Source organism: Barbus barbus, assembly GCF_936440315.1.
Source record: "Barbus barbus genome assembly, chromosome: 14".
NCBI classification, from domain to species: domain Eukaryota; kingdom Metazoa; phylum Chordata; class Actinopteri; order Cypriniformes; family Cyprinidae; genus Barbus; species Barbus barbus.
The window spans coordinates 26,991,412-27,002,520 of NC_136742.1; the positions used below are offsets into that span (position 1 = coordinate 26,991,412).

At 39.3% G+C, this 11,109-nt stretch overlaps 1 protein-coding gene across 1 annotated transcript; it reads left to right on the forward strand.

Annotated features, from left to right (window-relative positions):
- Positions 1-1,926: 1,926 nt before the first annotated feature.
- LOC306880295 (adenylate cyclase type 8-like) lies at positions 1,927-10,696 on the forward strand (the record flags this gene model as incomplete). Its single annotated transcript, XM_079433749.1, has 18 exons — positions 1,927-2,817; positions 3,010-3,159; positions 3,314-3,444; positions 3,724-3,835; positions 3,979-4,106; positions 4,370-4,528; positions 4,725-4,926; positions 5,043-5,228; positions 6,225-6,325; positions 6,457-6,661; positions 6,906-6,989; positions 7,075-7,247; positions 7,345-7,426; positions 7,567-7,725; positions 9,244-9,390; positions 9,475-9,567; positions 9,696-9,816; positions 10,269-10,696. The coding sequence occupies 18 exons, from the start codon at positions 1,927-1,929 to the stop codon at positions 10,694-10,696; spliced, it is 3,552 nt and encodes a 1,183-aa protein (XP_079289875.1).
- Between the last annotated feature and the right edge of the window lie 413 nt (positions 10,697-11,109).

Sequence of the window (11,109 nt, forward strand, 5' to 3'; positions counted from 1 at the left end):
CAATCAGACCACCTTTTCTTAGTGGATGAATCATCAGATCGCACTAGCCAAAGTCTAGCAATTTGCAGTAACCACCAACAAACCCCTAATATCATGGCAAGTTTAGTGCAGGACGTACGACTCATGTTGTACTCATGTACATATCAAATTATAATTGAGAATGTGCACTAATTTAAGAAAGATTCAGAACGATGATTTTGGACAAACATCTTCAAAAGAGTACAGCGGCACTACCAAATTGTATTATTTTGGATTTTCACCATGATAAAATCATGCTATTCAATGCATCTCAGTATATGCATTTAAATAAATTCTATTTAAAAAAACGTATACTGAAGTATAATGTAAATGGCATTATGTATGATGGAATCAAATGACAACAATACTGTATCATGGTATAACAACAGTACTTATTTGTCTGACTTTTAGTTTGCATTATTTGGCATTTTCTGATTTTATCTTGTGAGATCCCAAGACTTGCCCCTCATCAGGTCACTGTCTGAGGTCTTGTGCATAGTGCACAATTAGTAAATTCTATCTCAAGTACTTTATCCAGCTTATAGCCAACATTACCTGATCCTACTGACCTGCCTAGCTCAGTTCAGCCAATCAGATACTTTCTTTTGGTATCGTTTACTCCTCTGCCCAGCCTCTATATTTAATCTCTCTATTCTTTTAAATATAAATGCAGTGTCTAAGTTGTATGTGCCATTTCATGGATTTTCATCCTATCTACACTTATTTTCTATTCTTTGCATACAAATCATTACTAATTTACATTGTTTACCTCTTATAATAACATATCATATTTCACGAGAGAGCTATTTACTGAAATATCCCAGAAGTGTTGCTAAGGTACTGACCTCTGACCCTGGAAGGCTCTTTTTAGCTCAGGTCTTCTCTACTGTGCATCATGTGACGTCAGTGATGGATGCTTTGAGTAGCCAGGGCATGAGTGCTGAGTAAGTAATCCTATTTGCGCAACTTGAGCTTCCGTCTCACTTTCGGCGTGGCAATATGTTGATCACTTCTCAGCTCAATGAATCAGAAAAACGTGTTCTTCTCTCTTCTCTCCTTCACCGCCAAGTTGGAAAATAGATTGCGTATAGGTATTTTGTCCATGACTTTCCTTTGCTGCATTCTGTGAAGATGCATAACAACATGTAGGATGAAGAGAATCAAAGGAAAGACTCTTTGATGGAGCTGAACAAGTGGATTTGTCAAAGAGCAGTAAAATGTACAAAGAAGCGTTGGGAAGTTTATTATTTAACAGGTAAGCAAAACATTTTTATTTCCATTCTGTTACATGATGATGTAAACCTATTTTTTTCTCATAATATGTAAGTTATAATATTTTCAAGCCAATTCCTTTATTAATGTAAAATTATATGTTTGACCAAATTAATGTATTTAGAATTTTATATAAGCATTTTGCTTTTGTTAATCCAAATCTAATTTCTAGCTATAGAAACAAGTTAGCAAAATATTTACTATGATATTCAGCTTTATGAAATCTGTAAACTGATCTATGCTTTCTGAGGAAGAGCTGGTTGTGTATGTTGAGATGGAGCCACACAGAAAGGGATACTTTATAGCAGATAACAGTATCATGTAGCTCAGTGCTAAACCTGGCACCCTCATCTAGAGTACATGGTGACATCACAGGTCCAGTACAGTCTGATGGTGTCAACAATGGGATAAAATGTTGTAACTTATTTAACTAATACCGTAAGCAACAAAAATTATAATTTAATCGTTTTTACTTTTCATTTCAGAAGCAGAAACGGAGTGCTTTCAGCTTCATAGAAAATGCATATGATGTGCTGTAGACGTGGATGACCCTTAATGGACCACCTAAACTCTGAAGGGAGATTCAGCGAGTCCTTAACTTATGGGTAATGGTGGCAAGATAAACCTGTAAATACCATGGTAACATTCAGCGACACGACTGACATCCACAAGATGCAGCCACCATCTTGTATACCCACTCCACTGTCGCCAGGCTTGCGGCGCAAACAACTGCTGTGGCAAAACGCTGTGAAACACATCATCAGCCAACGGGGGCTGAGCCAGCAGTTTGGCGTTGAGCCAGCCCGGAAAATTCATGTCACTGATGCCTATATCGAGGAAATCAACCGACAGATACGCAGCAAAGCATCACGGGGTATGACTAAACGGCGTTCCTCAGTTGCCAGAGTTCATCCATCCTTTTTTGGGGAACGTAGCAGTTCATCCAGTACTCAAACTGGAACATCTGTGGACTATGTCAGTGATGCTGACTTTTTTGTGCACTGGGGCCACATCATTCACGGGGTGTATGTGCCAACATTGAGACACATCTTCAAATCCAAAGACCTTGAGAAACTCTACCAGCGCCATTCCTCACATACTAGAAGAACCTCATTAGTTGTGACAAACATTATTGATGCAGCTGCCAAACTGCACCTGCTTTTGCACTACCTGGCCCTGGTGCCAGATGGTTCGGACATACTGCTGGGCTGGTTTACGGCGTTTTTCATGGCTTGTGCAATTGCCCTGTGTGTTTTGGTACTCACCTGTAAACGCTCACATTCCCCAAGATGGTTGCATTACGCTGGTATGGCTAGCTGGCTGTCACAGACTACTCAGGTGTTGGGTGGGCTGGCATATGGGTTGGAAAGAGACCAGTCCTGGTATGTACTTTTCACCCTGTTTGCCACATACACTCTATTGCCACTGCCACTGCTCTGGGCTATCGGAGCTGGCACACTCACCTCCATACTTCACCTCACTGCAGAGACAATACGTCACATCAGCGAAGTGGGACTGCTAAGAAAGGTAGAGATGGATGGGTGGATGGATGATAGATATATGGATGGGTCAGTGACTAATTATATGGTGATGGATGTATGAGTTCCTTGGCTTATCAAGCAAATTATCTGTCAGTCTAGTTCTCTCAGTCACATCCATTTCCTTTCCCTTTCCTTTGTAAGAGATTGGTTCTCAATGGCCCTCTTGGTTTTTCTTTAGATTATCGCCAAGGCTTTACTATACACAAGCATGAATGTGGCAGGTCTGTTCATTCATTACCTGACTGACCGGTCCCAAAGACAAGCCTTTCTTGAGACACGCCGCTGCATTGAAGGCCGCATGAAACTAGAAACAGAAAACCAGAGACAGGTAAAAGGACTTGAAGTCTACATGTTGTGCTGAGATTCCAGTATCCTTTGTCCATTAACAAATTAGTGTTAATAAACGATTGTAAGAACATATCTCGTATGTGTAAACTTGGTTTAATGAAAATACCTGAGGTCAGCTTTTGTGTCCTCCTCAGGAGCGTTTGGTGCTTTCGATCCTGCCCCGTTTTGTTGCCTTGGAGATGATTGCCGATATGACTTCTATGGATGATGATCTTGACTCACAGCAATTTCATAAAATATATATCCATCAGTACAAAGATGTCAGGTATCTCATAGCTTCTAACAAGGAATGTTTCAGTGATAGTATTTTCTAGGTGAGATCATTTGGTTTTCAAAAGCAAAACCTTAATGCCATTGGAAATATGCAGTTTTGATACTCATGGAAAGATGCAATTCATGACTGATTGGTTTAGATTAGAAAAACTGTTAAAAATATAAGCCTTTACACTGAATATTGTTAGCAGTTTCGCTTGTAATGAAAAATATTGCTCAATTCTTACTGTTATTTCTCATCATTTCTACACCCATTATCTCTCCTTCCCAGTATCCTCTTTGCTGATTTAAAGGGCTTCACACTGTTATCCATGATCATGTCTGCTCAGGAGTTAGTGTGCTTACTTAATGAGCTCTTTGGACGTTTCGACCGTCTAGCTGAGGTAAGCATTCATTTTATATGATTTTTTGAAGTTAGTGCTTCCAATAGAACTTTATCATTTAAAATCATTGACAAACACCAAATTAAATTTTAAAACTCACCTAAATCTTGTTCAACTGATGATTCCAATGTTTGTATTTTTAGGAATATGACTGCTTGAGAATAAAAATCTTAGGGGACTGTTACTATTGTGTATCTGGGGTACCAGAGCCTCAGCGAGCTCATGCCCGCTGCTGTGTGGAGATGGGACTAGCTATGATCAGCACCATTCGGTACAGCACAGTCCCATTCCTATATTCCCTGTTTAACCAAAAGAGTTCAGGGTATTAACATACAAATATTGTGTGCTTTAGAAGATTGTGCATGTCATGAACAACTGGAGTGCTAGATAAACTGAACTTCATGTTGGTTGCCTAATTCTGGAAAACTGAATTAATGGTTACACATATATTTTTGTACTTAAATTAATATTCGTTTACTATCCTTCTGAACTTATTTGTACAGCAAGTCATCAAGAATTGTTATCTATTCTTAGATCTGTAAGGAAACAACTGAACTTTGACATGGACATGCGAATTGGGATCCACTCTGGCTCTGTTCTTTGTGGGGTTCTGGGTCTACAAAAATGGCAGTTTGATGTGTGGTCTTGGGATGTAGGCATTGCCAACATGCTGGAAGCAGGGGGGATCCCTGGGTGAGTGACTAAAACGTCATAAACAAGATTTACCACAAGTAAACATCACATAAACACATCCCAATGTTACATTGCCTCAAACTGCTCTAATACTTTAAACAAACTAGTTAACAATGCTTGAACTGTTTGACTTGGCTTTTACAAAGAACTGCAATTGTGTACAACATTCTCTTTTGATTGTCTACATTGTCAACAGACGCATCCACATTTCACGTGCTACTTTGGACTGCCTGGATGGAAGCTACCAAACGGAGGACGGGTGTGGATATGAACGCAATGAGTTCCTACGAAAACACAAAATTGACACTTTCCTTATCTGCCACAAGGAGGAGGATCTAGAAGAAATGGAAGCAGATCATTTAAAAACTCTTCAAAACCACCGCCCCTGGAACAAAGAGGTTCTATTTAGCAATATCATTAATTTAATATCTGGCTCTATGTCAGTAGAAGAAAGATATACATTGATGATGATTTACAATTTTTTCTACATCTCTGGTGAACTTTAATCTTACAGATCTTAGCCTCCTTCTCCCATGGCTCTTACACACAACTTCCTACATCCTCAGTGTGCAGATCTACATCCAAGGAGATCAACAAACGGATAGAGCATGCTATCGATCTTCGCAGCAGTGAGCGCATGCGTCAGGAGCACATCACTTCAGCCACGTTGGTGTTTAAAGATACACACATTGAGGAGAAGGTATAAGGGGCAGGATGTGACCTGTCTGTAATGTGGAAACAGTTGATTAGCTGTTAAGGTTAAATGTCAAACTTAAAAAAAGGGGTATTTACAATTGGTTGCACTTGCCATATTTACTGTTCGGATCAGTGTTGCAGTCGCGACCAACTCATTCGGGTCTGAGTTAAGGCTAAGGCTAAAAGAGGACAGAAGTCAAGACCGAGTACACATGCTCCTGAGTCCAAGACAAGATCAAAGACCATAAAAACATTATCTTGGTCTTGATACTAGGTCTTGTCATGGACGCAGGAGCATGTGGACTTGACCCTCTTCTGGTCTTGACTTGGACATGAATGAGTTAGTCTCGACCAGTGTTACCCAGGTAACACATTACAAGTAACTAGTATGAGTTTCTTTTTCAAATAAGTAAACGCCAGTTACTTTGTTTACCATGTCTTGACTAACAGCTCTCCTATCACTGTGCAGAGCCGTTGTGTGCACTGTGTGAACATGACACTTAGTTCTAGATTAAATGTCAACTTGCATTTATTCATCTCACTTGCACAAAAACAGATTTAGTATACCTCGAAATGAATAAAAACAGGGAAATGCAAACTCAGAATATGACGCAAACCTGCAAAAATTAAATATGTTAATAATTGAATTTAAATTTCCTTCAGCCTGAGGCTTATTCATTTCACTTTTGGTGTGAAAAGGCTTTTACATTTGCCAAAAATATAACTTTTTTTATGTTAAAAACATGCAACCAAGCCCAGCCCAAATGAGAAAAAGTAACGTAACGCCTTACTTTCCATAAAAAGTAACTAAGTAATGCAATTAGTTACTTTTTAGGGAGCAACTCAATATTGTAATGCATTACTTTTAAAAGTAACTTTCCCCAACACTGTTCTCGACTACAACATTGCTTCAGGTAGACTGTCAGATCATGTAAACTGTTTAGCAATTCAGTTTATCAAAACATATGAAGTTTCTGACTTTATATTTTGCTTCATGCAGTTCTCTCAGGTAAGGGATGAGATGTTTAAGACCAATCTAGTATGCTCCTTCATCATGTTTCTTCTTCTCATGGCTGTCCAAGCCCTCATTCCTGTACCCAGGTAAAGAGTCTAATCAATCGATGTTCAGCACCTGAAAAAGATTGTATTTCTCTTACTTTTACAAACCATTGAGATTAGATATGATTAACTGCCCCTCCATTCCCTTTTTTTCTTCATTGTCTTACCTACAGGTTGCATTACTGGACAGCACTGCAGTTCTGTCTGTTCTTGCTGGGATATCTCTTATTGCTTATAATGGTCTTGGCTGAAGAGTTTAAACATTCGCCCAGTGTCCTTCAGCAGTTCTGCTGCTGGATCCATGAAAACAACAGTATGCGGAACCTTCTCACTGTCACAGCTATAGCCATTAACTTTGGCATGACTCTGTTTGACATGGTGAGACTTGTAAGAATTTTTTTGTGCAACTTGGAACACTGAGGCCATAAAAGTTTATGTTTTTTGATCTACCAGTTTAAATGTCATCAGTTTGCCTCTATAGCATGCATACCCAAATATAATACACGTAGTTATTTTGGGTGGTGTGGCATAGTGGATAAAGTTCAGGACTAGTATCTGTAAGGTTGCTGATTCAAGCACCATTTGGCATTCATTGTAATTCTTCATTTTGTGATTTATCCAGATGTGGTGTAACTCTACTCCGTCAAGAGAAATAAGCACCAGTGAAACCAGCCAGAAGCCACTTACTGCCTGCACGTATCCAGAGGTGTGACTTCTGTCTAAACAGTTCTGTTGTGAAGACACCATCTATCTGTTGTTGCATTTCATGTCTATTATATCTATGCATGCAGTTCTTCGTTCTAAGTGGGGTGGTTTCTATGGTGACCTGTGCTGTTTTCCTGAGGCTGAGCTCTCTCTTAAAGTTGGCTATTCTGTTGTTGGTGGTGATGATCTATACTTACTTCACTGAAGTGTCCTTCCACATGCTGTATGTACATCATCCAGAGCAGGAACAGTCAGGCAGGTGAGTGTCTATGCTAGGTCTCTAACGTACTCTCTTTAAAAATGCCTTTAAAATACGTTCATATGGTTAAAATTTATTTGCATTTTATACTTACAAGGTCTCAATACCTCAGAAGAAAGGGAGTCTCAATTCTGTTGATGGCAATGTTTGTCATAGCTGTGTTCTACAATGGTCGACAGGTATGAGTGTTCAGTTTTGACAACACATTGCCCTGAAGCACTGCATTCTCTATAGCATATAACTGACAAGGAATGGGAAAATGTACAAAAAATGGAATATACATCCTTATTCTGTGGGTCTTGCTTATTCCCTGATTCAGTGGGAAGCAACAACACGGCTAGACTTCCTGTGGCGTTTGCAAGCTCAGCAGGAAGTGCAGGAGATGAGAGATCTGAGAGAACACAATGAGTGTCTGCTGCATAACATCCTGCCTGCACACGTTGCTCGTCACTTCCTAGAAAGGAACAGAAATGATCAGGTACATCAGAATCATATGTTAGCCACTATCAGTGACAATTTTAATTATGAGTCAAAATGTGAGTGGTGCTTGCCCTTCTAAAAATTGCTCCCATGATGCTGGGGTGGTCTTATAATCCGCCAGGTGATAAAGAGAGAAAGTCTGATAGCTTAGATGAGAAATATCATGCCTTAACACAGTTTAAAGGTGTTTAGAACTGAGAGCTGTGCGCCATTGTGTTGACTCCAGTGCAGGGGAAGACAAGAATGTCTCCGATTAAGCGATTGAGGTGTTTTGTTGTTGGATGTAATAATGAACAAAGCAGTCGTTATTTACTCCCGATATCTGAGCCGCTGAAGACGCAGTGGATTAAAGTGACTTTCGTTTTTGAAAGGAATGCGATGATCCCGATCTGCCTAAATGCGTTTATGTTCGCGCGAATCATTCATGATCCAGCTTCATCTACAGAAGACGTGAATATGTTTTTATGAATCTTTGCAAATCGCCTTTCCTAGTTTTTTATTTATTTATTTATTTTTATTTCAAATTTGCACATATCAGACCTGTACACATATAATTGTGTTTTTACTGTTTTGTACATTGCCTATTTGTATATTATTATTTTATTATCTGTGTCCTGTCCTGTTGCTGTCTCTCTGTTGCACTGTGGAGCTTCTATCACTATAACAAATTCCTCGTATGTGTAAACATACTTGGCCAATAAAGCTCATTCTGATTCTGATAATATATGCTAGTTAGCAAGTTTCGTGGCTGAAGTTTACAGTCTGCTCATCACCCCATGGAAGAGAGGGGTGGGGTGAGCAGAGCAACATGGACTAGAATGGCTTGCTGAAAACAAAGCTGATTTTGACAGGTTAAAAAGGGGTGCTTTTTACACAACCATTGAGAAATTTTATCCAAAGTATGTTATAGTTTTCATTAAGACCCTAAAGAATCAACTTGTGGAAAATGGGCATCCGATGACCCCTTTAAGGTATCATTAACTTCCATAGCAATTTAAAGGGTTACTCCCCCCAAAAAATGAAAACGTATCCATGTGGTGCGGCTGACACAGAACAGAATACGCAGTTCGCATTCAGTGGATACTCTCCAAAATTGCGGGAGGGTGGAGGCGAATTGTTGAATAAAGTTTTATTTTTGTTTTTTTTTGCATACAAAAAGTATTCTCGTCGCTTCATAACATTCAGATTGAACCACTGATGGCAGATGGACTATTTTGACAATGTCTTTCATACTTTTCTGGGCCTTGACAGTGTTAATTACTTGGCAGTCAATGGGACAGTCACAAGCCTCCTGGTTTTCATCCAAAATACCTTAAATTGTGTTCTGAAGATGAACAAAGCTTTTACGGGTTTGGAACGACAAGTGATTAATGACAAAATTTTCATTTTGGAGTCGAGTAACCCTTTAAGGTATCATTTAGATCTCTAGACCTTTAAGCTATGGTAATAATGATGTACCACTAATAACTAAAAGGACCAAATAAAGGCCCAAACTTCTCATATTGTCTTTGTCCAGGAGCTGTATTCTCAGTCCTATGATGAGGTGGGAGTAATGTTTGCCTCCATCGCTGGCTTTAATGAATACTACGAGCAGAAGGAGATCAACCACGAGGGAGTTGAGTGTCTCAGACTGCTCAATGAGATCATTGCAGACTTTGATGAGGTAGGACTTTGATAAAAGGTTGTATTTTTTGCTGTTGTTTTTCTCTTATAAAGCCATCATGGTTTTTGGTTCTCTCTTTAAAAGCTGTTGGAGGAGACATATTTTTTGGACATTGAGAAAATCAAAACCATTGGGAGTTGCTACATGGCAGCGTCTGGTCTATCACCTGATATACAGGTAAACCATGCTAAAAAACAAAACACAGCCCCCTCATTCATTTGATTAGCCTACTTCATTGATTATATACATTTGGAATTTCCTATAAACTGTCTATGCACCAACATTGTTCTGTTTTATCCTGACAGTCTCGTGTTGTAAATGACTGGCATCATCTCAGTGAGTTGGTTCTGTTCGCTCTGGCTATGCAAGAAACCCTGAAAGAGATCAACAAAAAACATTCCTCAAACAATTTCCAGCTCCGCGTTGGTAATGGGTCAATGGATATACCTCAGAGTATATGTCATATTCAATGTGATGTGAACGAGGCTGTAAATAGAAGTAAAGATTTTGTACTGTTGTTGTGTTGTGCACCTATAGGTGTCGGTCACAATACATTTCCACAAAAGATGGGTCGCACGACAGAGTGAGAAGACTGTGTACCTATGTTTCTTAAACCCTTTTTTGTTTCTTATCACGTTCAGCAAGATTTTTAGCAAATACCAACTTCAATTTCAGTCCCATAGCATTGAATGCCTTTGAAAGACTTGCCGTTTTGGATCTTGACAGACCCTGTTCACTAAACACTTTTATTGTAAAATAATTAATTTTTTCCATCTCCTTAAATATGTCAGCTACTCTGATTAGGAAGTCTATACAGTTACCTGTAATTTATGGCAATAACAATGAGTATATATGTGTAACTTCAATGTACCTCATAGGAATTGCCCACGGTCCTGTTGTTGCTGGAGTCATCGGTGCCACCAAACCTCAGTATGATATCTGGGGCATGACAGTGAATTTGGCAAGTCGAATGGACAGTACTGGGGTCAGTGGAAAGATTCAGGTCCCTGAGGCCACACGTAATATTCTAGCGGACTGGGGATTTGTGCTAGAGTTGCGTGGTGAGATATACATAAAGGGTGTCAGTGAGAGAGAGGGGCATGTCCGAACATACTTCATCAGCACCAAAAGGCGGCAGCTGGCAAGCAATGGGATTGCAGACAGAGGAAAGAACGGACGGAGTGGGAGGACCACTCTCGCCACAGTGGTCTTTGGCCTTTTACAAGCCATTCACAGAGAGAAACAGAGAGGTACCAATGGAGCTTTCACTCTGCCAAACAACAACTTTAACAACTTCAAATTATGATATGAAACACCAAACCAGTATTTACCATAACTTAATGGACACTCAGTTGAAACACTGCCTTCATCTTCAAAAGGATACCTCAAATATCTTATAAAATCCTTATGTGGACTTAAAACAAGTGAGAAAACAAGTAGAATAATGACTATTTTTGTACCGATTTCATAAATACTGTATTTTCATAAACTTCACTTGGGCCACACATTTAGTAAGGTTCTTGATACACTACATGCTTTGAAATTTGCATATATATATTTTACTTTACTACAGCCATGTTCAGATAATCATGTGAAAAATACAGTTTACAAGAATTTTTCCTCACCCATGCCATGATAGCATAAAAATACCTCACATGCACCATAGATGCAAACTGTGCACAAACTCTTACTTTGTGAGTTCTATGATGTCTAAACGTC